We start from the raw sequence: 27,902 nt of genomic DNA, 5'->3' as shown, positions 1-27,902 counted from the left end.
TGATTGACCTCAGGTTATGCTACGCTTTATAAGGTCGGTCCGTGGATGGGTGACCATCTGTCATAAAAAGTTCCTAAAGTTTTTCGGCTGTTAAATTGTGATCCCGGATATTATTTACACATCTTTGACAGTCGTTACGGGTAGTTAGAAGCTTGAAAGTCTGACAACCAGTCTTACTAACAGGTATCGTGTTGCCCAGGCAACAGGGTTGTAGATGTCAGATAGATAAATTATAAACCATTGGTACTTAGTTGCATCCGGTTTGACGTGAGCTGAATATAAAAGTAGTTGAGAAAAGTTACCCTGATAATGCTTGAGTGACCGTTGATTACCACGCAATAAAGCACGTTCCTTGTATTGAAAGGGGGTAATACATTTTTGTTGAAGATTAGGATCCCTTAATTCTCTTAAACAAAAACTTAAAAAAAAACTGACTTCTGTTTGTAGAAAATGTTATGAATAAAAATTTACATTAATCATTGGCTTAGCCTTTTCCCAACTATGTTTGGGTCGGCTACCAGTCCAACCGGTTTCAGCTAAGTACCAGTGTTTTACAAGGAGCGACTGCATATCTGACCTCCTTAACCCAGTTACCTGGGAAACACAATACTCCTTGGTTAGACTGGCTGTCAGACTTTTTCAAGCTTCTGACTACCTGTAACGACTGTCAAAGATGTAGGAATAACAGCCGGGACCCACAATTTAACGTGCCTTCCGAAACACGGAGGAACTCGTTATGACAAAGATGGTCACCCATCTACGGACCAACCGCGTCAAGCATAGCTTAACCTGTGATCGAATCACTTATGCGGTTATAGCTTAGCCAGGAGCTCCTCAAATTTACATTAATATAAATCTTTATTCTTTTGTATTGTAATCTACCATACCCCGTGTATTGACCATGCAGGAACAACATTTATCGGCGTTAGAAACAACCAATCGCACAGACCACCGGCCGTTCAAATAATCGTAAATTCACCAACGGACAAAATATAATAAATTGCCGATGAGATCTGTGCGTACACTTCAACAAAATAAAAAATTACACTCCCAAAAATCTAACATACTTCTTATCCCAACGAAATAAGGATCAAAATGCGTAGTCAGTAAGGTTTAGGGACAGCACAACGGTAACCGATGAGTCTATATTTGCACTCTGAACCCTTTGTTGTCGCCTTTTTTCGGTTGTTTCCGAATAAAGGCTGATAGAACACGTTTTTCAAATCATTAAACAGTTTCGACCGCGGACGCGGTTTCGCCCAAAAAGGAGGTTTGTGGCCAAAAAAAGGAACAGAAATAAAAATTGCGAAGCGTTGGCCTGGGACGAAGTGATCGTTGTTTCGCCACGATAATAATGTAGTGCGCCTCACGCGTTTTGATGCTTTTCATTAAGTTATACTTTAATAAGGTATCAGGATGTCCGTAGCAGTTTTTTTTTAAAGAAATACTTAATAAGTATATGTATGTTTTCTTTTAACGGCAGCAAGCAATTGAAACCTATGCTAAATGTTACTATTACTATTCTCATTGAATACTTAAGTCGAGCGACAAATTATTATCCATGGTGGTTGTTCACAAATCGTATAATAACACTAAAGCACATAATAATATGCTTTTGGTACTTTACAGCACATAATAGTAGGTCAATACTGAAAAAATCTTTACTCAAGTATCAAGAATATATTTCTTCCATTTCGCAGCCAATACTTTACGTCACACGTCGGATCGACACTCGACGCGGCGTTTTCCCGCTAAACACGCGTTAACACACTCGCACTCACTTTTGCATACGTTCCCAAAAAACAAACGAACACAGTGCTCGAAGCCAACTGTTTGTGTGTGCATAATGTTCGTCTTGTATAAATCTGCATCGGAATTTATAGGTATCATTGATTGAAGCCTGTAGTAGTTTAGAACTTGCTGGGCACAAATTGAGTTTACTTACACCCCAAAATTTCCATCTCCCGAAAGTGTCCTCGGTTATGATATGACAGGGACTTGACAGCGATTTGAAAAAAAACTGATTAACGTTTTATTATTTGATCATTTAAATTTTAAGGATTAGGTTATGATGACCTTTTTACCAATTACAGGTTTGTAAGGGTATACAACTCGTAAACAATAATCAAGAAAATCCCGAGAAAATTGTACCAATTGATTAATGTTTTAAATACCATCATGAGTTATCATTTATTTTGTATTATTACTTTACTAAATGCCCTCAATAGAACTAAATAAATTACCGCAACGCTATAAATGTTAAACGATACAACTACATACATATCCAGTCGGATTACTTTCCTATAACCCGAGACACAATTCAAAAAACAATACATTACTCAGACCCACCCCATTTTAAAAGCTCCAAACAAGAAGAACAATATCTTCCGTTACATAAAATTCGAAAAAAAGTTTAATGGGACCAAAATCCTGGAGTCCAATAAAACATAAAAATACCCCAATATATTATGCGAAATTGATATTGTATAGATGATCCTATTATGACGGTGGTGTGAGCACGGGTATCCTGTTTTGCATATAGAAAAGCAATTCTTTTTTGCTGGAATTTTTTGAGGTACGATGGAAAAAGTGCAGTGGGCTGCGTGTAAGAATTAATGGTGTGAAACTTCGGTCCAGCCCGTCGTGGGACTCCGTTATACGGCTACTAAATTTATGTACGTTCACGATTCCGTAGCTGGCTGGTTTTTCGTCGGATTTTTGCGGATCGTCTGTTACCCTGGTCATTGATTACGTTAATTGTTCACGTCCGGACTTAAAAACGACTTAAATGTGTTTCCATTAAAATACTCTGTCTGTTCACATCGTAAATTAAGATTAATTTTGGCTAGATGACGAAATATCGTGAATATCTATACATCTATACATTAAACTAAGACAATTTGTCTTCTCTGTATACGGCCACCACAAAAATTGTAACCTAATTGAAGCCACAAAGGCGAACCATCGATCACAGACAGAACCGTCATCGCATTCAATAAGAATCTGCATCAAACGATTGCCACAATCAATCCTCATTTGCCAGGAGACGCCGAAAAAATCAGCCGACGAGAAGGCACAGATGGCAAACCATTTTTAATAGTCGCCAAGAACTCGCCAGTCAGCAGCAGACAAATCTACTGTAATTAATGACTATGAGAGATTTTTTTACTCCGATACCAATAAAGGAGACATTACTGAAGGGACGAAACAAAACATTGCGCCCGGTGTCGAACGAAAGGAGAATTTATCATCTAGACGGCACCGGCAGTCGGCGCACCCGCCAATGTCCATTTGGATAATGCCCAACGCGATTAAAAATATAAAAATACCCCCACCCGACCCCTGTGGGGAGTGGGGGGATTTGACGGAGGACATCGCGCTGAGGACACAAAAGGATTATAAATGAGAAGGAATTTTAGATAATATTTGTACGTTGGATGTGGATTGTAATGTCGGTAGAGATCGGCCGGCGGAGCACCCCTCGGGGGCTCGGGCTCGGCCGCCTTCCGCGATCCGCACCTAATGAGTGTTTGTATCAATTTGTTAGTATTGTATTTGAATATTTTTATACGTTCGTTACGATTTTAATCCCTTGTGGTTGTGGCAGACTGGATCGATGTTTTTTTTTAATTCTCGGCCGTTTGATCGCCGGGTGCGTTTGTGTTGATTAAAGGCGTTGTTCGAGGTTTTGCGGACCCATGTCTCGACCGCACTCTCTTTTTGTACTTTTTACTTGTGTCCGACAATTTGGATGGGTATAGAATATTAAAATTGGGATTATTTTTCCGCTACCTGTGTCTTATACAGCAGGCGAGTGATAATCTTTGCGTGTTTATGGTCGATGTTCTGAATACAAGCAGCAAGCACAACTAAGTAAATAATAAAATTTCCTTATTATCAAACGTAATATAAAAAATGTAATTAATTCTAATTACACAGGAGGCCTTTAAAAACACAATTCGCGCGTGTCGGTCTTCGTGATAGTATAAAGGGTCAGATAAACATGGAAAAAATATAATTCGTATTCATAATTAATACATTTTAAAAATATAATATTTTTCAGGGCGTTTTTAGACGACGAAGGTTGAATCCGAATGAGCGAGAAAAGAATAACACAGCACTGAGCGAGCGACACTCGGTGTTTTCAATTCATTATCTCGAAAACAAAAATTTCATTAGCCCCGAGATTTCCTTTTTAAATTTAATTATTCATATTTAAATTAAACAAAATATAATAGAGGTCCGCCAGAGAAAAAAAGCGGCTTTATCGTATCATATTTTATTAACCGAATTTATAATTCTACGCCGATTCGAGTAAATCCCCTACAGTGGGTAGACGGAGGGGGCGCGGGGGTTCTCCCTGGGAAATATTTATGAATGCCAAGCAGAAAAATCCACAATAATATTTCAGGGTGGACGTCGGCCGCGGTCTTTACTTGCCAGCCCCTGATCTATTTAAAAAAAGGCCTCCCGGAAGGACAAAAGGGCTGCGGGGTGCTCGTAAAAAAACTGGACACGTATAGAGGTTACCGGCCGTCCGGCCGCTTTGTCTGATTCTTATTTTTTACCGGATCGGATCCTTTTCGCCGTTTTTTATCGGTTTTTGTTCCGGAGACACTACGGACCGGGTCGGAACCCCCGTTTGTTCTAATGTCATCCCATTTGTAATTTTTACATTTCACTGTATGTGTATTTTTTTTAGTTGACCGCCTAATGGTCGTCCTTTTCTTTGGTATGTAAAAATTGTTTGATTTATATTTTGGAAACTGACCAGTGACGGTTTTCTTTAGGTTCTATTTTCATGTTTTATTGTATTCTATTGTACGTTCATGCGCATCCGTTGGTATACAAAAATAGGCCGACATTTTTACTGTATACCTACTTAATCATCAAAGCTTGCAGGGTAAAGAAATAAACCAATGAAAGAGCGAAAACAGAAACAGAGTCTTTGCGAAGTCGTCACCTGTAAAAGCCCGTCTTTTCATAAAATAAATCAAATTAAATATTCGATCGAATTAACACTGACCGATACATTCTTTCCACCATCCCTATAAACTGACAATGAATATGAAGTTTCGCGTTTAACAGCACGTTTTGGCGGTACATGTAAGTGAATCCCGAACGTGCCGGCAATGGGATTAACTCACAATTGGACATGTAGCATGCTCAGTGCCGCAGTGGTACTCGCGAGGATCTATTGATAGACACTAAATGCCGGCTCAAAAGTTTAAAAAGGGGAAAGTCCAAATAGGAGAAGGTTACGTATTGTTGTCAGTGAAAATGGGTGTGATGGTAGCTTGATGGATCTTCCTTATAAGTTGAGAATCAATGTAACAAATGGTTTTTAAACTATGCAAGTGGTTTCGTCCGTTGTGATCTATATTAGTAATGCATCGAAGATTGAATTATTTTCAACGATTTCCATTTTGCGTAGTAACAGATGCTTAGGACCTCGCGAGTCACGACAATCAGTAAATTTAGATCTATGAAGTATGTTAATGAGTAACGTCTTGTTCAAATGACTCAAAATCTAATTCCGATGTTTGTTGTAACATCAAATTGAGGAAAATAAAACTAAAATTTAAAAATATACCTTCTCACAAAATTGGTCGACATTCTTCCCACAGTTTCGGTTCGGAATCACAAACCCCATTTTAATATTAAACAAGTAAATCCGACAAGATGGTGAGTTCTAAACGCACGATTAATCCAGACCGCACATTTTCCGCCGAAAACACGGGAAAATGTAAAAATGCCCGGCGAAATAATCAAATTATTATACCACGTGAAGAAGATGCGGTTTTCCTCGCTTATTTATCATAGATTATGGATGCAAACGTTTTTTTGGGTTAATTACGTATTTATCAAGTTAGGGCGACTTTTTCTACTAGATATAATAGCTGTCATAGTGAAAGACAACTAGGACACTATGGATAATATCGCCTAATTGTGTTAAAAATGCAAGAAGCATATACATTTTATCTGCTAAGTATGTAAGGTTGTTTATAATTTTACTGTAAAACATGTACTTATTTCCATATTCAATATAAGAATCGTACGTAGGTAGGAACAATCTTAATCCAAATTTTAATTATTATTTCTCAAGAAAATTTGATTTACCCACACAATTCGTAAATGGATTAAACCTAGTAGGCGTACTGCTTCGTGTGTGGGTATCAGGTTCGTGAACAATAAATCAATGAAAATACTTGACAACTCATCAAGGTTCTTTTATAGAAATCCTTATGATAGGAATAATAAAATTACACCAATGACGTGTTTATCAAATATCGTTTATTTTTGAAACATGGCTGACATACAGGTTCATTACATATTTATATTTGACAAAATTCTTGTTTTATTTTTTAGGAGCTACTCTCTAGACGAGAGGTTCCTGTACTCTCAAGGTGAGGTGCGCCGCGTGCACTGGCATCCGAGCTCGCTCTCCAGCTCACACGTCCTGGTCCTCGGATCCGATAACAGCATCAGGTATGGTCCTCAACGTTCATACAGAAATTAAAAAAAATGTGTTAACCCGATACTAACCGAGAAGCATAGCAGCTGAAATGAAATGGAATTATTTATTCTACAAATAAGATATATCATCACTTCCTTTGACATTTCCTATCTGACTACCCCGAGAAGAAACAAACTTAGAGGTCACAGTCGCTTTTAAAGTCCAAACCATTGAAAAATGCTAATGTACAGCTACAAGGAGTTATCTATACATGGTTATCAACTAGTAACATAAAAGAGTGATTTTCAATATTTGTAAAAATAATTGCATCAGAACTTCACTTCATGATGTGATCGATTTATACCTTCAATATTTATAGTATACCACTGTTTTATCCAAGGCGCCTCTAACCAGTTTACTTCTTAAAGAAAATAATAAAACAATCTATATCCTTTCAGACTCTACAGCATTGCTCCGAAAAAAGGTCCAAAACTAGTCAGGATCCTTTCCATTGGACCAAAGCCTTCAGGCCAACTCGCCGGCAGGACTATCCTGGACAGTCTAGGAGACACTGCTGTAGACTTCACGCCGATACCTGACTCCGAAACCCTGGTGATCTTGAGGGGCAATGGTGATGTTTATATGATGCAGTGCGAGTTGGAGACTAAGAGGTATGTGAAAAACTGATTTCAATATGTAATAGCTTCTAAGTTCTTTATTTGTATGAATTAAGTTATCATCTTAGCTATAATGTTTCACACGGAGGAACTCGCTGTGAGATAGACGATCGCCCATCTACGGACCGATCGTATAGCGTGTAGCTTAAAATGTCCATCAACTTGTACAGTTGTAGTTTAGCTACGAGCATTTGGATTTATTATGTCTTGTGCTTAAATCAAAGTTCGTATTCATTTTTAATGATCCCCGCTTGTAGATAATTTAATATTATCTGCGCTCTGTAGCGTAGATGCTCTGCAGGACTATTATGAATTCTTTCTAATATGCAGTTGTTAACTATAGATTTTTCCATCTATAAATTTTAATGGTAATACATTTACTTTTCAAACTTTTAACATAAACTCTCTGTCTTGTAATACACAAACGGATCTTTCAGAACATTAATTTATCCGGCATTCTAGAAATGTTGTCCCTAACTATAATTGATCAAGATTATTAAATGATGCAACGGTTTACTCACTATACGCGAGTCGCGAGTCAGTTCGACTCGCGACTCCACCGCGTCAGCTCATGATTAAGGACTCCCGTTGGGTCCGAAACTAGTCGGGCACCCCCGATAAACACGCGTGAGTAAATCCTTGCATCATTTAATATTGAATCAGTCTCACGATAGTAACTATAAAAATTGTTTACGATCTTTTTGAAATCACAGCTCCATATACAATGTTTCCTTTCAGTCCTCTGCAGCCGAAGCTAACAGGCCCCCTCGCTATGTACCCTCCTGCTGATGACAACTACGGCTCCGAGTCCTGTTCCATCACCGCTTTGGGTGGAGGAGACACGCCACCGCTGATAGTAGTCGCAACCTGCTCCGCGGCCTTGTATCACTGCCTTTTGCTGCCGAATGTGAGTGTAATATGTTGAGTGAAGTTGGGATTATCTGTTAAAATGTTTTTCCATACACACTGATCATCTAGTCGGTATTGTGGTTGCCGGACACCTGGTGGTGGGATGCTTATTGTAAAAAATATTTTATCATCCTTAACCAATATCATGCTAGGTATGTCACAATCAAATAATTACCATGATTAATAAAACACCTATGCTCATACAGTTATTACTCTCGTTATCTTCCTTCCTCCAGTAGTAATTTTTTTATAAAAAGAAATCACCACGTCAAAATTTATATCCGTTTGACTGGAAATCGATTTTGGATTAAAATTTTGTGTTTGTTTGTTTTACAGCCTACAGAGAAAGAGGACGGCGACAGTCACGCCCTCTACGTGGTGGAAGCAGTCGAAATAAACATGACCCTCAATCCTGACCAAGACTTGCAGTACTCATACCCAGTTCATCTATACCCAGTAAATGAAATTTTGTGTAAATGTGTCGTTAACTTGACAACCCTAACAGCAATTAAAAATGCAGCTTTAGGTTATCTCAAATTTGTTTGAATTTCTATAAGTGAACTGTTATTTTTTGTTACTTACTTAATTTTTTGCCACCCCTTATCATTACATCCCCTATTCCTTAACTTAAACGAATTAAGTATTTTTACGGTTCCGTACTTAAAGTGGAAAAACAATATCCTATAAATGAGGTTCCCTATTTGCCTAGGCTGTATCTTATGAATTTTCAAGATGATGTAGTTCTGCCGCCGTTATTATAACAAATACTAAAAACTGAGGTTAAGCAACGTTAGTTACACCCATAAATTTGTGGGAACCTAGTGCCCACCTTCAAAAATATAAGCCACCCAACCGATTGGTTTATCATTAGCCTATTTGTATGGGACCCTCAGTGTTGTCGGTCTGAATCGCCTTTAACCGGTTTTTAGGCATTGTTTTACGAAGATAGATAACAATAAGTGCTATTTATAATCCGTAGTGCACAAACAACACATACGCTTGCGTACACGCGGGCGGCGTCCACACTATCACGCTGCCGATCCTCAGGCATCTAGTTGACTATGCACTCGCTGATGAAGGTAACAAAATACTTACATAATTATATTTATAAATATCTGTAGTACTTTTCAAATAAGAAAATAACCTGACTAAGTGGCCATGATAGATTGTGCTATATCTATCAATGTTGTTATCAAGCTACATTCAAGCATTTAGGGTAGTTGTCGATACATTTGGCATGCCACTGACTAGTCGGCCATGATGATTAACAGCCTAATTTGAATAAATGACTTTTGATTTTGATTTTGTAAATTTCAGCGCTTATAGACTAATTCTCGATACATTGAATAATTCCTGTCGTGTAGCTGAAACAGAGTCAGTCCTGTCGGCGATGTGTGGGGGCCGCAGCAGCGCCCGCCACGCGGTGTGCGCCGCGCCGCCGCCGGCCGGGCTGGCGCTGGCGGCCGCGCCGCTGCCCTGCATGCTGGTGCTGTGCGGGGACTGCACGCTGCTGGCCAGGTCAGGAACCCGCACTGTTGCCTTATTGCTGATATAAGTGATATTGAAGTGGGCAAGAATGTGTGTAACAGCTAGTGACGTTTGAGGCAGTGAATGCTCTCTTAGTATGTTAGCGAAACTGCGAAGTTTTCCACAAACTTTTGTGTCTTTTGTTTTTATTGTCTTGGCCTACATCTGCGAGCTGGCTTGTGCCCTATTTGTATTTACGCAACAATAGAGAACCCAAAAGCTTCCGTCCATTTCGAGCGTTTCAATAAAATTATCTTAAATACATGCTAAAATGCTTTCGGATATATCCTTGAATATATACTACCTATATTTCCAAACAGAACCCTGGAACCATTCGACCTAGAAGAACTGCTGCACAAAGAACTTCAGCTGAAGAACCCTGCGCTCGAACAAGATGACATTATCAATATACTGAAAGAGGTAAACCATAATGAAGACGATTAAACACGAACGCAGATCTCGCGAAACGGAAAATAGTGACGGTATTGTGATGTAGAGAAAAATAATAGGAGTACTGTAGTGAGATACTGGTATCTGAAATCGACAACCCCCAGTGATCTAGCCGGGTAATCAATGTTCTCAAAGGGATCTGGAGCATTATCTACCAACATCACATCTCGAACGCGTCTATGCGTTCACCTTTTGCCAATTTCTATATCCAAGTCAGCACAGTAGTTAAATATAGAGAAGATCAAAGAGTGAGAACTGTACAGCAATTCGGTAATAAAAAATAAGTAGCAAATCGTTTCTTGAAATTTTCAGAGACAGAAGCTGTCATTCACGACGGTCCTTCAAGAGATTCTGACACGAGAAGTGTCGCAACCAATCTTGAACATCAAGAAGAATGAGGAGCCAAGTCCCCGGGAGTGTTTGGAGGTAATAAACTTTTAGATTATCTGTTCATTTTGTATCTACTTACAAAAATATGTAGTAAGTATACAATGTGTAGTTAATGGCTAGTGATACTGTATTTCAGTACTTAGTTCAATACATCATTCTGCGCTTTCTATCGCCCATTTCATCGTAAGCCACCGACCTGCTGCTTGGGACTTATTCTAGTCCACGTGTGCCCAGCTGTTCTTTTACTCTTTTAGCCTGATCGGACAGTAATCCAAAACGATCGGACGGAGACCAAATGCAGCTTCATTTTTACGGCTTTTCGAATCATGGAAGCTGTGATATTCATTTTTAAACACACAACATTCGAATTACTGTGTGAACTTTGGAATCGAACATTAGACTTGTTTTTTTAAGCTCTTTACAGACAGACCGCAATTCAATTGCAAACGTGTCAACTGCACTTGAAATGCAATTTCGTTTAAATTGCAGTTGAAGTCCGGTCCATCTATCTAGAGTCCTGATTATTGACTCCCTCCTTCCTCCCCTGCAGTTGCTGAGCCAGGCGTCGCTCCGGCTGCGCGGCGAGTACATGTCGCGGCAGGCGGTGGCGGCGGGCGCGCTGCGCCGCAAGGTGTCGGGGCTGCGCGCGCTGGCGCAGCAGCAGGCGCGCTGGCTGCCCGAGCTGGCCGCCGCGCTGCAGCGGGCGCGGGACCACGCGCGGGAGCTCAGCGACAAGTGCGTGCTGGCCGATAAGCATCAGGATGATCTTAAGTATCGGTGGGTAATGATAACTGATGGTTTTGATTGTTTTGACTGAATTTTATACAAGTTAAGCGTGGTGCCTTATGCCACTCACCTAGAGTGGCATAAGGCACCACGCTTAACAAACGCTTGTGTGATCCAAAAAATATTTATTCTGAGACTGTCTTTGACAGAATTTTGTTAAACAAAAATGAAATTCTCTAATGCAAAAATAAAAAAAGATCCCTCTGATTAAAGAAGTCAATTTATTTGGGATAAACTAATAAGTAGCGCTTTTCAAACAACGCATCATGATACCCACACCGCTTCAAAAATCTAGAGCCATGAAAAAACGATGTAACGAACTCCATACACATCATATCTGACTAACCCCTACTTCGAACCCTAAGTTTGTTTCCGCATTTCTTTCCAAGATAGTCAATCACGAAATTTCGACTCCAACGTTCTCAAAAAACATGTCGAAAGTGAAGTATCCTACTTACAGAATAAATGATTTCAGTTAATTTCATAACATTTTCTATATTATACCCGCCAGATGTTCGGCTGTGATCCGTCGCCTGCGCGCGAGTGCGAGCCCGACGCCGGCAGAGCGCGAGCTGCTCACTGTACTGCGGCGGTACCAGCTCTGCGGGGAGAGGCTCGCTGAACAGATACGCACGCTCAAACTGCATGCCAGCAACAAGACGGAACAGGTACGGACATGTGACACAACTCTCACACAACTCCATCTAGTGGCAAACTAACCAAAGCTGGTTTTATGAGTACTGGACAACTGATAAACATACTTATATATTTCTATATACAACTAATCGTTCTCATCATACAAACTATTGTTTTGGGTGGGAATCAATATCACGGCATTATAACAGTCGGACAAAAACACAGGCCAGTCACCAATCAGGTGCGTACTTGTAACGCACTAGCTACGCAGCAACTACGCTCTTGTGCTACGCTACTACGCTCTTATGCTACGCTACTACGTAGTAGCTACGGTATGATGCTGCACTAGCTACGGGTTCAGCCAGAGTCGTGCATACTATGTGCGAGCCCGTGATTCTGGCTCAGTCAGTTAAAAGACCCGTAACCTTTTAAGTCGATGAGAGACCGCGTGTTCTAGATGTACCTTAAAGATATTCGCTTTTCACGCTGGAAACATTTAAATAAAACACCTAATATAATGTCCCTTATGGTTTCCAGTTGGAAAAATGGAATGAGGAGTACAAGAAGAAGGACATCGCACTCGGCAAGTCTCACAGCGACACCATCTCCTCAATACTGCAGCAACAGTGAGTTCATAGCTTTATTTATTACACATATTGTATTAAAATAAATTAAGACAGAGGGAAATGCGTTAGGAGTGAGCGTGTGCTAGAAGATTCTTCTATTCTTCTATATGTATTGATTGATTGTATAACTCGAGAAATTACAAAATAGCTGCAGTTTTTATTTACTCTGATGATATATCAAAGATTTATTTTTCCCACTTTTTTATACACTCACTTTCTGGTTTGTTTGTTTGTCGTTCCGGTTGGATATTTGTAACACAAATTTGAGGCACTTCCCGATAAGCAGGTTTAAATTTTCAGGGTCGGCTCAAACCCGATAACAATGCATTTTACAACTATAAAAACGGCTGGACTGACTGTGATAAATTTTGAATGGAGTGACATTTAAAAACGTTTTTGGATTTTTTTAAGATATTTTTCGTTTAGCAACGATCGTAAGACTGATTCATTGTTTGTTGATGCAACGGCTAATTCACGCGTATTTATCGGGATTGTGCAACTAGTTTCGGACCCAAACGAAGTCTAAAGAAGAACCGAAGTGTCTTTTCTATCTTAAAAAAACCCCTAGGTAACTATGTCGTCAATGGTCCTTTAAGAAATCATCAACTTTGTCAAAGTACTTTTTATTTGATATCAATTATATGTTTCCGTTCTCATAAAATATATATAATGTTTCTAATTTCCAGGACCAGCCAAATATCAACTCTAATTGAAGAAACTAAGTTACTGAAAGACCAACTCAGCATTGTTTAGTATTTACAACTCTAGTATTAATAAGTATTTGTTTAATTTTCTGTCCTTTTTTGTTTGAATATCTTGTTTGTCATGATTTCTCTCATTGTATTGCCAGAACAATTTTTTTTTTTCGGAATCAATATTTTTTTGTTTGCGTAATTTAGTTCTCTACTTGAGTATATTTGATGAAGAATTACCTTACTTCTAAAAGAGTATAATGCTAAGTCTCTTCAGAAGCGAAGCATTACAAGTTCTCCGATAGTTGACAATTCAAGTTTCAAATGACGCAATCCTCAGTAGATACATCTTTTTATCCCACTGTGTCTCACTGCTGGACAAAGTTCTCTCAAATCCTTCCAAGATTCTCTCATGGAACCAGCCTACGCGATTTGCGTTTTGTTCGTCCCGCCACAGAATATCAGGTCGACTGCGGTGGCGCCCTGCATTTGCACTTAACGTCTTAGGTATTATTAAATTGTCGGCATCGGTCACTTGTTTTCCCTTGTGTAAAAGAGTCTTAGTTTAAATAGATTTTTGTTGTTCATAATGCATATCTATGTATAAAGCCTTTGATAGCCGCCTTTGATACGTGGCCAGTAGTGAATTTGATTTCGTAAAATCGTTTTAATTTTCCTTAATTTGCTCCTTTAAATAATTTTTTTTTTTAATATTATTTCATGACCCATTTCAACTATAAGTCAAATAAATCATACATCTTGATAAATTGTTGATTGAATTGTGTTTTGATACAAAATAAAGATTACTGAAACCTATTTGATCTTTGTTTTAAACGACCTTCTAGTCTTTGTTTACGTTTTTATTAATTCTTTTATAAATTTGTTTCTTTTTATGATTTTTCGGAAGACATTGAATTGTGGCCTTTTTTTTTCTCTAGTTGTGTTGAAATGCCTTTCCTTTTGGCTACAAGAATAAGGGATCAGAAAGAGCACCTGTGCGCCAACACAGGTGCACTCTATGTTCCTTTTGTGCTTGCTTACGGCTAGCCGTTGCCGAAAATTGGTCGGTTGGTAAACTAAACATTGACAAAGGGGAAAAATGTCAATTTAACAAGTGAAAAATAAAACAATTTGATTCAAATATATTGAGATTCTATTTAATATAATTTTACATTCAATATCGAATGTTAGTAAAATAGGAAGTTCTTATATTTAATTGTTTTAGTGTCATCAGGTAGACAGAATTATAGGTAAGAGCGTAGTCTGATTATATTAAAACATATTTAGGCTACGTTACATCACATCTTTATTCATATGCTTTTTGATGTTATACTGAATCTCTAAAAAACTAGTTTTGAGTAAAAAGTGTACTGAAAACTGGTTTAGGAAGTGTGTTTTCAAATGTAACCTGTTTATGAGCTCTATGAGAGATATCATTATTGTCCTCAAATGTATTATTGTTAAAAAACTTGTAAATCGTATCAAAAAGCAACATTCACCGTCATTTAACTTGCAATATGCAAAAACTAAACTAATTTAGACTACATTACGCCACGAAGTCAAAAGCATGGCGTGACGCAACCTAAACTTAACGAAAACTATTTAAGATAGCTGTCTTTTAATAGAAATACACGCACTTATAACCTAAAAATGAACCGCAGTCAAATATGTCTCTTAAGAGCTAGGTATAAAGCTTATATTACTATGACTTAGTTAATCAGTGGCCCCCAAAACATTTTGGAAACCTTTGTCTCGTCTTCGCTGCAGAAAAAATCTCTTCCGAGTTTCACAAACTCTTTCTGCGATAGTTTGCCATCCTGAGGAAGAATATAGAAACGATTAAACTATTTTATTTTAAAGTGCACACGGCACTTCTAAATAAAATGTCAAAATACCTATATATTTCCATTTTTTTAATGTTTAATTTTTTTTGTTCTTCTTTAGTCCAAATATTCGAAATCACTTGTTTTAGTGTACATTGACATCATAAAAGACTCCAGAATATGGAATGTGGACGCTAACTACATATCAGGATTTTTGCACCCTAACTTCATATATTCATCAGCTTACCCCATTAACATCTATGACAGCAAAGGCAACAGCAGCATGCTCGTTGTCCAGCCCCAGGCACTGGAAGAACAGCTTGAACTCGTGCACCGAGATGAAGCCAGACTTGTCTTTGTCAACCGCCTAAGAAAGTTAACACCGATTGGTAAACAGACTGAGTGATTATCAGAGTTTGGAGGGGAATTTGTAGCAAAATTGGGTGTATACGGGAAAAACGAGAGTTCATGGTGTTTAAAGTGCATGCTGTATATGAAAAGGTATTATCTGGAATTCGGAGAGACTTTGCAGGTAATACGAAATTTATCCAAGGAAGGTTGAAAGGACTATAGGTGTGAATAACTTATGATCTGAGGAGATCGTGGAAGTTTTATCTGGCTCTGGCACAAGGGGCGGTTGAATTGTTCTCGTGGTTTGAGCTCGTAAAGCTCACGATTATTCCAGACTCAACAATGATAGTCCCAAAAATAAGGATTTATTTCAGTCTGTGTCGTCCGAAATCAATAAAACTAATCACTATTATTGCCAATAGTCTCAACGATCAGTATTCTGACTCAAATACCCTTAATAGGTACTTTATGGAGTCTATCTCTCTTGCCGTAACAGCAGATAGTAATTTACCTTGAACAGGTACGGTAACCAGCGATGCGCCTTCTTCTTAAGCGTCTTGTCGTTGAGCACGTGATGCATGTCCTCCAGATACTGCTCCACCGTCACGAAGTTGTAAGGGTCGATAGCACCCCACTGCTCTTCCCATGTTAACTGGAATAGCAATTAATAATATGTCCAATGTAATTTTCTTTGTATTAACTCAAGTCTATTTTTTTCGGAGAATAAAAGACACCGTTTTAGCCTCGATGAGATTTTTTTCTAATGTTACCTTTTTGGGGAGGTTTTTGATCCGAATGATTTTGTATATCTATACATTTAAATCCCTAGTTATATTATTAAATATTCTTTTAAGTCTTAAGTAACTTTAAACTGATCCATCAAATACCTTGATAATACTAATGAACTCCTCCGCCTGCTGGTCGTCCAGATGTCCAAGTGACTTGAACCTCTCGGCGAAGAGCAGGAAGTCGTTGAAGGAGATCAGGCCGTCCTTGTCGACATCCAAAATGTTGTGGACTGTACGCATCTTCCGGCGCCAGAACTCTGACTGGAAAGAAAATGAAGATTCTTGTTAATAATACAGATTTTTTAAATGAGCATAGAATCAATTTTATTTTGGATTTTTTGTTGATAATGACCAGCGTTCATTAAGGAAAGTATGCAAAATACTTTAAATATATGATGAAATGTTGACTTCGATTAATTATATTAAGGTTTTTAATATTTGTAAGGAAGGTGCTTTACACATTTTGAGATCTAAGTCATCGTATGTAGTGGTTTCTTAGGTTTACGCGAATGTTAGACATTGAAATGAAACTACTTTTACGGATTTTATCGCGGTTTAATGTTTGATTTTAGTTCCCGACGTTTCGACACCTTTGCAGGTATCATGGTCACGGGCAGACTACCCGTGACCATGATAAATGGTTTCAATTAGCTTGGCATCATATCCGGGCAATCGCCGTTTCAACGAATCACCTAAAAAAAGTCGTTGTAGCGCAAGCTTAAAATGCAATGAAATAATTGGCTGGCCTATTGGTTCAGCGGTTAGCGGCCCTGACTGCTATACTACATGCCGTGGATTCGATTCCCATCCAGCACAAATATGTGTGATGAACACGATTATTGGTGTAATATACAGTTTCTGGGTGCAATTTATCTTTCAGCTGTCTAGTACTCAAAATACAACTTTTGCTTAGTTTTAAACTAGATAGCGTTGTGGAAAATAATTATTGTTCGCCAACTTTGCGAGACGATCCATCAACCTAATATCTTTTAGTGGTTTAACTGCACTCACTCTATCAAACCCCTTGCATTCGGTATCGGAGTCTGAATCGGAGTCGCTGTCTTTCCTGCGGTCCTCCTCGGGGCGGCCGTGCTGCTTGCTGTACCGCCGCAGCGCCGCGCGCCGCTGCTGCAGCTCCCGGTCACTGTCTAAGTAGCACACACTGCCGTTGCACGTCGGCTTGGTGTGGAATAACTGGAAACAAAAAGAAGAAAAAAATAAAGTCGACGAGTAAATATGAGGATTGTAGGTCCATGATCCGCTTTGTCAATACATTCCGGTAAGATTGGAAGCTAAGCCCAGCATAAGTTGAGAATAGTATAATCTGTTTGAGTCTGGTGGATTGATTTCTGTATTAAATTTTTTCTATCCCCTTTTTCAAGTAATTACGTCTAATAATTTAATTCCTAGCTTTTTCTTGAGCTCAAATACCTTCCTTTCACAAATGTGGAAACAAATCATTTTGAACCCCTTTGAAAATAACTACATTTATTACAATGTCCTTCAAAAGTTTAACTTCACGAGATAAAACCCTTAACAAAACTAACTAAATTAGCTTAAACATCAATAAAGATAATACATTGCAGATAATACTTGTGTACCAACCGTACGTATCGTAAGTGACAATCGAGTGCGTTGACCGCATTATGCAAGCCGTCTGCGCAGGCGCAGCTCGCATTCGACAACAAGTATCAACTACATGGCATTCGCCCTTATTATCGATTATCACAATAATGAGATTAAAAGAACTTCAACGTTTTTCAAAGTTGTTTTAATCTCATTACTTGTAAATTAAGTGTAAGAGACCAAATTTCTCTTGTAACATCGAAAAGAAATTCATATTCGGCGAGTTTCTTTTAAAGCCGTATAAAATGCATTTTGTATTTTTATGGCGTTTTAAAATATTTAATTTTAAAGTTAATTTTATATTTTTATGGGTTTTGAGTAGAAGTGCAAGTTTGGTACCGCAATGTCTTTTCTGAGTTAAGTTGTATTTTTTTGCCTTCGAGCAAAAGCTTAATTAAAAACTCGATTTTAAAAGAATACAATCTAGATTTATGTTGCCAGTCCTGTTAATAATCCAGACCTTTCTCAGTAAATGATCATCACATCGACAAGCGAAGTAATGGATGTTTTGTATCTAATCTGAAGAATGATTGTTTTGGGGTCAAACGTCAGTAGGACAATTAAGTTCTAATATAATTAACACCGCTTTATAATGTAGGTGCACTGTTGTAAATATACATATATCTATATATACTAATATATAAAGCTGAAGAGTTTGTTTGTTTGATTGTTAGTTTGTTTGTTTGAACGCGCTAATCTCAGAACTTACTGGTCCAAATTGAAAAAATATTTTTGTGTTGAATAGACCATTTATCAAGGAAGGCTTTAGGCTATAAACCATCACGCTGCGACTAAAAGGAGCGAAGATACAATGGAAAATGTGAAAAAAAAGGGCAGGTATAAATCATAACTTATATCTTCTACTCACGGGGACGAAGTCGCGGGCAAAAGCTAGTTTATACATAAAATAATTATAATCTCTGTATATATTCTTCATAAAAAATACAGTCGAATTGATAACCTCCTCCTTTTTCTTAAATCGGTTAAAAATGAACATACTTAAAATTACGATAGTTGAAGGTAGTTAATCATAAAAGTATCGACACGTCTCGAATATGGCGGTTTGTGCATTGCTTAACGATTGCAGTACTATTTACAAATTATAAGTAAAGTTGTGACTTAAATAAAATGTTGTGTGTAAGTTTCGCTTAAATTACCCTTAAAGGAGAAAGGTCTCATAAAAATTAAATACGTACTAAGTATATTTAACGACAACAAGTTTATGACTGATCAATGAAAAAGAAAAATATAGCAGCCGTTAAGTAAAACCAGTCCGAATAAATAAAACCGCTGCCGCATTGCACAAAAGTCAGGGCCAAGATGGCTGCTTCTGTTTTGGCGTACAGAGTTTGTATACTAATGTTATGGTCGTAGTACACCACCCGCTGCAATTCCATGGTGTACGATAAAGAATATTCTATTCTATTCTACACCTATACCCAAATTAGCAAGAACGCATTGCCACGCTCAACTAAACGCGAGAGATGTGACACAGCTGTTGGGTATAGTCAGTAAGAATCTGACTCTACCCGCTTCCTACCGAAGTAGGGTGACAATGAGGATTACTTAACACCTCAAAAACAAAAAATATAAAGGGTATGCGGTAGTACTGGTGACATAACTATACTATGGGTGTCTTGTTGCAAGTGATTTGCATGTTTGTGAAAGCACCCGCGACACAAGGCTTAAATTCTTTACTGTGCAAGTCGATAATTTACAAAAAATGAACTAAATGCTTTCAATGTAGGTGAATGATAAGAAACTGTCTATATCATGTCCTTGCACATACCAACAATTCAAAGTACAACGAAAACAATATGCTTGAAGCTCTTACCGTTCATTCAAGTTTAATTTTTACACAGACACAAACACGCAAAGATATTTCTATAAATAAACGTCAAGGCTGTTGCAACTTAATGCAAGTACTACGTACATTGACAAACAGTGTTTGATCCAGGGCGCCAAGAGTTTGTGATATAAATTTGACTGGCTCATGTCGGTGTGAACTCAGATATACATTATGTGTTCATGGAATAGTTTATGCACTCACACACGCACACGCAATAGTAAAAAAAAGCTTTAAGAAAAAGATAAAAGTATACAATATTGTACATAAATTATGATATAACGTCGATCGTTTTGTTTGTTTTGCAACATTTGGAAAAGTCTTTGAGACAAGTTAGTTTGGGGACAGAACAATAATGTCGACGATCCCAATTCGCAAACACACGGTCGAAGCAATTGAAATCAATCAAAGAAATTGGTGACAAACGCATTTTGGATATTAACCTTGCTTTCTTTGTGTCCTCATTCATTTAAAATTGATTTAACAGCCTCCTGGAAGAAATCTTTGATTGTTTTCGTAACGTAATTTTCCGTTTGTCTATTTTGCTTAATTATCAAATAATATGTCATGGGCAGAAATGTATTTACCCAGCAAAGGACTGTTTGCGATTTGAGCATAACTCCTGAGAAAAAATGTTTGACATCATGCTACTAGCCTCTGTGTAAGATAAAATGAAAGAAAACAAGGAATTACTAGTTTCATGCAGCTAAAGAATGATTCCACTATATTTAAAATCAAAAACAAAAGTTACTTAATTAAATAAGGCTACTATGAAGCACTTTTTGAAGATCAAATATTAAATTGGACAGCACCCAGTTTCGCCCACCCTTCACCGCTTCCTAAGTGCTTTTGCTGCGAGAGAAAAAACGGTTCATCAAAGTAGCAGCAGCCCGCTGTCTTCCCGTTAACAATATGGAATACAATATACAAAATCTATATCTATTCTAATATATAAAGCTGAAGAGTTTGTTTGTTAACTACTGGTCCAAAATGAAAAATTATTTTTGTGTTGAATAGACCATTAATCGAGGAAGGCTTTAGGCTATAAACCATCACGCTGCGACTAATAGGAGCGAAGATACAATGGAAAATGTGGAAAAAAAAAACAGGGCAGGTATAAATCATAACTTATATCTTCTACCCACGGGGACGAAGTCGCGGGCAACAGCTAGTACTTAATAAATAGGTCCTAATAGTGTCTAAAACCTGGAAAATCTTCACGGTAAGTAAACTTACTCAGATATAAATATTGGCCAACTTGTCAACAAAGGGAGTACCGAAACCAGTTTTCCTGTTTACCTTAACTATTTGCTATTTATTAATACATTTCGATAATTGCTCTAATTATAAAGTTATCAATTAATTACATAATTAGAGGGCACGACCTATTAAGGAACACGTTTTTAGAACAATTCCTATTTGTTATCAAATCGATTAATAGTTTATGTTATAATTTTGTTGTTTTTTCCTTATTTATGTTTCTTATTGGTTGTTAACACTGTCCCAGCTATCTATTTATTGCCAATTCTTATTGCCTCAAAATCTGCTAATTTCCATAAAAGGAAATTTAATGTTTTTGAATGGATGGACAATATTTGTCCAAAACTGCGTTAAAATCGTATAACCTTTCAACAACATTTTCTCGAAACCAAATACTTATTCAAATTTCAATTGATGTAATTTCAACTTATTTTTTTTATTGCGCCTTTTTTCCCATAAACCTTTTTACAAGATTCCCTCAAACAAACCTATTGACACTTCTTCTACACTATTATCCAACGACAATACCCATCCTCTTTGTTGATAGATCGTCTTGATCTCAAATTGCAACAATTTGCAATTTAGTTCACGGACAGATGATCGGTTACTGTGAATGATACTTTATATAAATGGCCGCCGGTTAAAGAGGTCAGAAATGGCGCACGTGAGATGTGACAGGTTTTATTTTGATACAAATTTCCTACAGTTGTATGAATCCTTTAAGTATCTCCGGATTTTTGATTTAGCTATTCCCGAATACGATAAATGAGATTTTTACATCCTTGTAAAGCTTATGTTACCAACGAAAGTCTAAATACTATTAGTAGAGCAATTCTAACTTCATATTTAGTAACTTTTTGGGGATGATTCATTTTTTATCTAACAAACTAGCAAGCATCTACAAAAATCTATCTTTGCAAAAAGCATGAAGATTTTCTAGCCGATCTATTGATTGGATAAATATACAGTCGTTTTTACTTCTTAGTAATTCTGATTTTGGCGTTGAGGCCACCATATAGTCTCGCCAGATATAACTAAAACACCGGTCATTTTTATATTTTTTCATGATATATAGTCGGGTATCTTGGTAGTCAGACAGTTATGACTGATATTGTCTTCTAGCGTTACTGACACTGCAAATACCAAGTTCCACAAACCAACAGACGTTTTATCATTTGAGTGCAATATACATAGTTAAGGTGCTATAACTCTAAATACCAGTTACAATAATAACGAAAGGCTTGGGCTTGTCCGGTCAAACCTGTTCCATAGACAACGTATCAGGTAGTGCGGCCATTTGGCCCTTCATAAAGAATACTTTTTTATTAAAAAAATAAAAGGTAAAATAATTCGGATAGGGATGTGGAATAAAAACTGATTGAGGACTTAGAGGGGCTTAATAAAATATGTTTCAATTCTATCTGAGTCATCCGAGGGTTTTCAAACGAAAGAAAACAGGGAATTACTAGTTTCATGCAGCTAAAAAATGATTCCACTATACATATTTAAAATCAAAACCAAAAGTTATTTAATTAAATAAGGCTAAAAATTAGCACTTTTTGAAGATCAAATATTAAATTGGACAGCACCCAGTTTCGCCCACCTTTCACCGCTTCCTAAGTGATTTTGCTGCGAGTGAATAAATAACGTTGGGCGCATCAATAAGTCAAACTACTCAGCAATACGACGTTAACAATATGGAACTATCTGAGTCGTCCGAGGGTTTTGTAAACTTTTGGTTTTACATTTTATACTTAACTACATCCATAAATGGTTACATATAGATACATTGTTTTGGCAGAGTATATAATAACCGTATAGTTAGACAATTGACGTTTTCAAAGATCATGTATTCCTGTTGTCGATATAACAAAAAAAAACCGATATTAAACAATGGTAGTACAGAAACCCTCTGTATCACAAATAAAACCCACACTTAACCCCTTTTTCATGTCAAATGTTCAAAAAAACTCCCTACAATAATTTGTTTCAAGCTTTCTACACATATTTTGACATACTTCACTGTGACACACTTGCCCATGGACACCAAGCTTGCCAATACAATGATAAGCCCTTCGCCCACATGCAGGGCCTCAGCGATTCCCACTGATCTGGGGTCATCGACCCACTCCCACTAGACGTGTTGTTGTAACAACGGTTATGTAACTCAAGTCAAGCAAGTTATATTGGTATTAAGACATTATTAGGTGTTATGTTAGATTCTTGTGTGTACATCGATGAATAGTTTTTGTGTAGAGAAATCGTTGAAATTGAGATTAGTGTTCCCCCTGAGTTTGTTTCGATATTTCTTGTCAGGGTTGTCAGCCTTCTTAAAAAAGACATGTAAAAGTGATGACCTAACCTATTAACAGAATAAATGATTTCTTTTTTGTACCCTAGGTGTCGGGAGCCCGTGATATACCAACCAGTTTTTAATGCATCTACAAAACAATGAAATGTTATCAATTAAAATAAATAGGTCGTTAGAACACAATGACAATCAAATTATCGTAAGTTTATGTTGAAATATTTTGTGGTGAAACAGTTTATACTTATTCATCAGCGGTAGATACAAATTGGTCTGTTTAGCAAATATTCAAAACACGTAAAAGTAAATATCATCATTTAAATTCCATGTTCTACGTATTTGAAATGTTAGTTGATCAATTGAAATATCTTTACCACTTTTTCCAACTAAACTTGTTTGAAAGCATCCATGAAAGTTTAAATAGAGTCTATATGCTCAACTATAAGATCATTACAAACAAGTGAATTCCACTGTATTAGAAAACTTACTTATGTTCCCTTTTAAAGCTGAATGAATAAGTAATCGAAAATGGTTTTCGACAAGAGAAAAGCAAAAATTCAAAATTGAATATCAAGAAAATATTTCACTAGCCGCGGGCCCACAGGTTAAAAATAGTAAATAATCCCACGAAAATATCAAATCGGAATATATACTATGCTATGTGCTAATTCCGATTATGAACTATCTGTGTACCAAGTTTCATCTAAATTCGTTTAGTGGTGTTTGTGTGAAAGATAAAAAAAAAAACATCCATACATACGAATTTTCGCATTCGTAGTATTAGAACGAAACAAATTTCTATAATTTATGACTATTTTTTTATGTGTTACTGCGTTACTGCAGGAACCTTTTCAGGTTTCAAAGAACAGCGGGAAAATTAGCAAATAATAAACAACAATATTCCAATAAGTTAAAGTTTTTTGCACTTCTATCTAATCAATATTTTTAAACAACCAGACATGTTTACAAACAACATTGTTATTATTCTGCTACCAGCACATCCGTCTGTCCTTGTGAAGGGCCGAACTACGTACCTTTATCTAACAATGTTACATATTATTATGATTGTTTATACCAAAATTGACCTCGCTCACGTATACCACTGACCAGTCACAAACAACATTATATCAAGGTTGTTATGCTGTTAATCATAAGTCGTTAAGTAATTGTAGTTAACTATTATTGTATAACAAAGATTTTTTTTTCTAAGAAAACTGGTATGTATTTTTTAGGGCCCGAATCCTAAGGGAGAATCAGAACCCTATTTCTTCGGCTTTGCTCTCTTTCCGCCTGTCCATCCATCTGTCACCGGGCCTTACCTCATGATTCATGAACCATGATGAAACTGTTACAGAAGATGTATTTCTATGGCCACCAAACACCAAATTTAATAATGAAAATAATAATAAGAGCTCAAAAATTGGATGGGTGACCAATTTCTGTCTGTCATTTTAATGAAGGAGACAGATTAATATTTATAAATATTTTTTTTCAAGTATATCAGTTTCAGTATTCAAATCCCGTATGAAATTGGTAGCCCACCACCAAAATTAACTCTTAGTTACTTAAGTAACCTCAAAATATTAGATGTTTGTTCTGTATAGCGGCAATAGAAACACATCATACGACATTGTTAATCTATGCTTAATATACAAAGCTGAAGAGTTTGTTTGTTTGTTTGAACGCGCAAATCTCAGGAACTACAAATCCAAATTGAAAAATTATTTTTGTGTTGAATAGACCATTCATTGAGGAAGGCTATGGGCTATAAACCATCACGCTGCGACTGATAGGAGCAAAGATACAATGGAAAATGTGGAAAAAAACAGGGCAGGTATAAATCATAACTTATATCTTCTACCCACGGGGACGAAGTCGCGAGCATCAGCTAGTATCAGATAATCCGCGATTCTAGGCATAAGGCACATATTATAAGGTCCACATATACTAAAAGTGAACTTTATTGACATTCTTTCTCATTAATGAAAGGGTCTATGCCCATAATTGAGACAGCTACATTCAGTCGATGATAAGTTCACACTCGCCTTTACAAACCTCGTGCACATTGAACCCAAATAGATAATAAAAAAGCCTCTATTTAAAACAATATGATAAACACCAAGCTGACCTACAAACAATAGCAAAACGGTCACACAATTATCGCACTTAAAACTAGTGAATAGAGATCATTATTGAATGTAATTAGTGTTGCCAAGGCATTGACTTATTATAGGTTATCAGTTATGCACTTTTGTGGCGATTATGTGATGTTGCATTTGTTTTTAAAGGAACTTTGTTTATTTTTAAAATACGTAGAATAAAACATTCTTAGAACCGAATTATTGTACTTTCTTAATTAATTTAAGACACCACTGACAAACGATGAATGAAAACATCCCAAGGAGACACAGGTTTCAAATATTGTAAGCTGGAATTTCTAATCCGCAGTGAAAAAGCTTGTTGAATGCTCAATCTTTCCGTTTACAGGAAAAAATATAGTGTATAGAAATAGGATTCTTATAGGCTCGTAGTAATTATTTTATAACATCTAAATGGGTAAATTTAATGACAAAATAATGGATCAATTTAACTGTAACTATCCGAAATGCTAATGGATGTGTATATTACTTAATTAATATTTTTTTACGATAAGGGAATATTTTTTTGGCTTAAGACCGTCTTATTTAACGTGACTAGCGGCGAAAGTCCATGAAGATAGCCCCGGGTAAAAAAAAGGTTCTAAATTTCTAAACCATCTATGTCCCAAATTTGTTCAGGCAGGTGGTAGGCACCCAGCACTTAGGTAGGTACTTAAGAAAATGGAATTTAGTTATAACGTTTGTAGGCAAAGTAATATGCAAACCTATGTGACCTTTCGGACCTGAGAATACGTAACTAAGAGCAATTTGAAAGTTAAATTATTTAAAGGAATTTTATTGTTCTTACACACCTAATTACAAGAAGAGACAAATCCATTGAAGTAATTTTTATGTGAATTATTTGAATGAATATCCCTGAAACACATTACTTCGCACAGTCGGTCAAAAAAATTTTAGGTACGATTTTGCTATTTACAAAAATATGATGTCGCATGTCTTCGCTTGTTCGGTTGTTTTAAGTATTTTGTGAGTAGGTACAACAATTCAGTTTACAAGTTTCTATTTAATTACATAATTAACTATTAGTAATTGGCTTAATTACTAGATGGGAGACATAACGATGTGTATTTTACTAAGGCCGTAATGCAAGACAAGTTGCAGCTAGGTAATCGTAATATATTTTCTATCAAAAAAGTTTGAGAAACAATTCCTACCCTTTGAATGAATCAAATAAATATTTTTCCTTTTTTCATAACATTGAAAATAGTTTAAATGTAGATCTGTAATAGTAAACTGCAGTTAATTATATAGGTGCCACCTATTCATACGGTGTTAAAATACCAGTTTGCTTCAAATGCAGTTACGCTCGACGCACCAAGAATGCATCGGCCATGCAATGTCAACGACACTTAACATTATAACAATTTCATTAATTAATTTAATTCTCTACTTACTTTAAATTGTTTCGGTGCACTGACCACAGACAAAACAGCTGCATTCCTCTCAAAATTCATAACCGTTCTCAATCCAAATCTCACAATAGACAACGCCATTTTGTTTTCAGTTCTTGCTTTAATCACATAAAAAACTTTTTTTTTTCTTATGAATTATTTCGACATTTCAGACCGCTTGTAAGCGCGTGCGATGCACTTCTCGATAACTATTGGACTGATTTGAATTTGGAACGCGCGTTCGGTTTTATTCGTGTCCCTTCGTCGGGAGGAGAAAGGGAGAGGATTTGTGCGGCGCCATGTGCCTTGTGTTTAGGGCCTATGACCATTTAGCAGAAAAGCGCTTTATGTGGGGGCAAAGAAAACTTAATACTTATCGTAGGTTTGTTTTAAAGAAATACGTTTCTAATGTGGTGCTGTATTTTTGCGGCAAATAAGGAATTTTTGGGGTACCCATAAGTCCAGTTTTTGGACAAAAACAGTTAAACCATTGTATTTGATCGAGTTATTGAGTGAGTTATTTTATATCGAGTATTTGCTCCTCCCATTTTACACGATATTCTCTTCAATCCCGCATTATTCTCTATCGGAATCTCAGCGAAAAGAAATCATCAAAATCTATTTGGATACTTCATTCTTGGTAGATTTACATTATTATAAGTAGGTAAAGGAATCATTTCAAAAAAAAAATCTTGTTTTTGCTTCTAAAAAAATTACCAATCTCAAACCGTTTAAAGCTTTTGTTACAGCAACTTGCATAATAATAATCCCACAGCCGGGCAAGAACCTTCCTTTCTCCTACCAAACTTCTCTACCTTTTGCGATTTCTTGCCACTTGAATTAAATTAAAAAATAAGCTAAGCTAAGCTACAGCGGCTTCAAAGCCAAAAGTTGTAAACAAATACGATCTTCATAGTAACAAGTACATACACAGCGCACGGGATTATGATCTTTAGTGCTACGGCATAAGGGTGATTTGTGTGAGATGACACAGCTTAACGTGGCTCTGTCAATCACAATAGATAGTGGGAAGTAGACAGTTAGGACAATATTTGGAGATTATATTGTAATGCCGTGTTCACATGTGTTCAATAAAGAGATAAAATCAATAAATATTAGTACCTATATTAGATAATTGTGTCATCCTTTGACATAATTATCTAAGTTTGACATGTTGCGAGTTTGATTCCACGTAAGGCA

The 27,902-nt window shown here is 36.8% G+C and overlaps 2 protein-coding genes across 2 annotated transcripts in view; one reads left to right on the top strand and one right to left on the bottom strand.

Annotated features, from left to right (window-relative positions):
• LOC113502744 (nuclear pore complex protein Nup88) overlaps positions 1–13,966 on the top strand; it is an 87,724-nt gene extending 73,758 nt beyond the window's left edge. The window contains exons 3-14 of the mRNA XM_026884397.1: positions 6,370–6,489; positions 6,916–7,128; positions 7,873–8,041; positions 8,380–8,499; positions 9,023–9,122; positions 9,408–9,561; positions 9,891–9,990; positions 10,333–10,446; positions 10,961–11,187; positions 11,708–11,864; positions 12,370–12,458; positions 13,145–13,966. Of these exons, the coding sequence (XP_026740198.1) occupies positions 6,370–6,489; positions 6,916–7,128; positions 7,873–8,041; positions 8,380–8,499; positions 9,023–9,122; positions 9,408–9,561; positions 9,891–9,990; positions 10,333–10,446; positions 10,961–11,187; positions 11,708–11,864; positions 12,370–12,458; positions 13,145–13,211 (1,630 nt within the window). The 3' untranslated portion in view covers positions 13,212–13,966. The remainder of the gene's footprint in view (positions 1–6,369; positions 6,490–6,915; positions 7,129–7,872; positions 8,042–8,379; positions 8,500–9,022; positions 9,123–9,407; positions 9,562–9,890; positions 9,991–10,332; positions 10,447–10,960; positions 11,188–11,707; positions 11,865–12,369; positions 12,459–13,144) is intronic.
• A 319-nt stretch (positions 13,967–14,285) lies between these two features.
• Positions 14,286–27,024, bottom strand: LOC113503023 (sarcoplasmic calcium-binding protein). Its single transcript, XM_026884807.1, has 6 exons — positions 26,706–27,024; positions 17,124–17,306; positions 16,212–16,373; positions 15,836–15,976; positions 15,221–15,340; positions 14,286–14,967 (listed from the first exon to the last, which is right to left on the bottom strand). Exons 1-6 carry the CDS (start codon positions 26,802–26,804, stop codon positions 14,860–14,862), a joined length of 813 nt encoding a protein of 270 aa, XP_026740608.1. The 5' UTR covers positions 26,805–27,024; the 3' UTR covers positions 14,286–14,859.
• Positions 27,025–27,902: the final 878 nt, after the last annotated feature.

This window comes from Trichoplusia ni, chromosome 18 (assembly GCF_003590095.1).
Source record: "Trichoplusia ni isolate ovarian cell line Hi5 chromosome 18, tn1, whole genome shotgun sequence".
In the NCBI taxonomy this organism is placed as follows: Eukaryota; Metazoa; Arthropoda; class Insecta; order Lepidoptera; family Noctuidae; genus Trichoplusia; species Trichoplusia ni.
This window is presented reverse-complemented; position numbering and strand designations above follow the sequence as displayed.

Coding starts and splice junctions, on each gene's coding strand:
- LOC113503023 (XM_026884807.1), bottom strand. CDS start 26,804: ATGGCGTTGTCTATTGTGAGATTTGGATTGAGAACGGTTATGAATTTT. Junction 15,977..16,211: donor AGTTCATTAGTATTATCAAG/GTATTTGATGGA, acceptor TTGCTATTCCAG/TTAACATGGGAAGAGCAGTG. Junction 14,968..15,220: donor CTGTCATAGATGTTAATGGG/GTAAGCTGATGA, acceptor ATTCTTCCTCAG/GATGGCAAACTATCGCAGAA.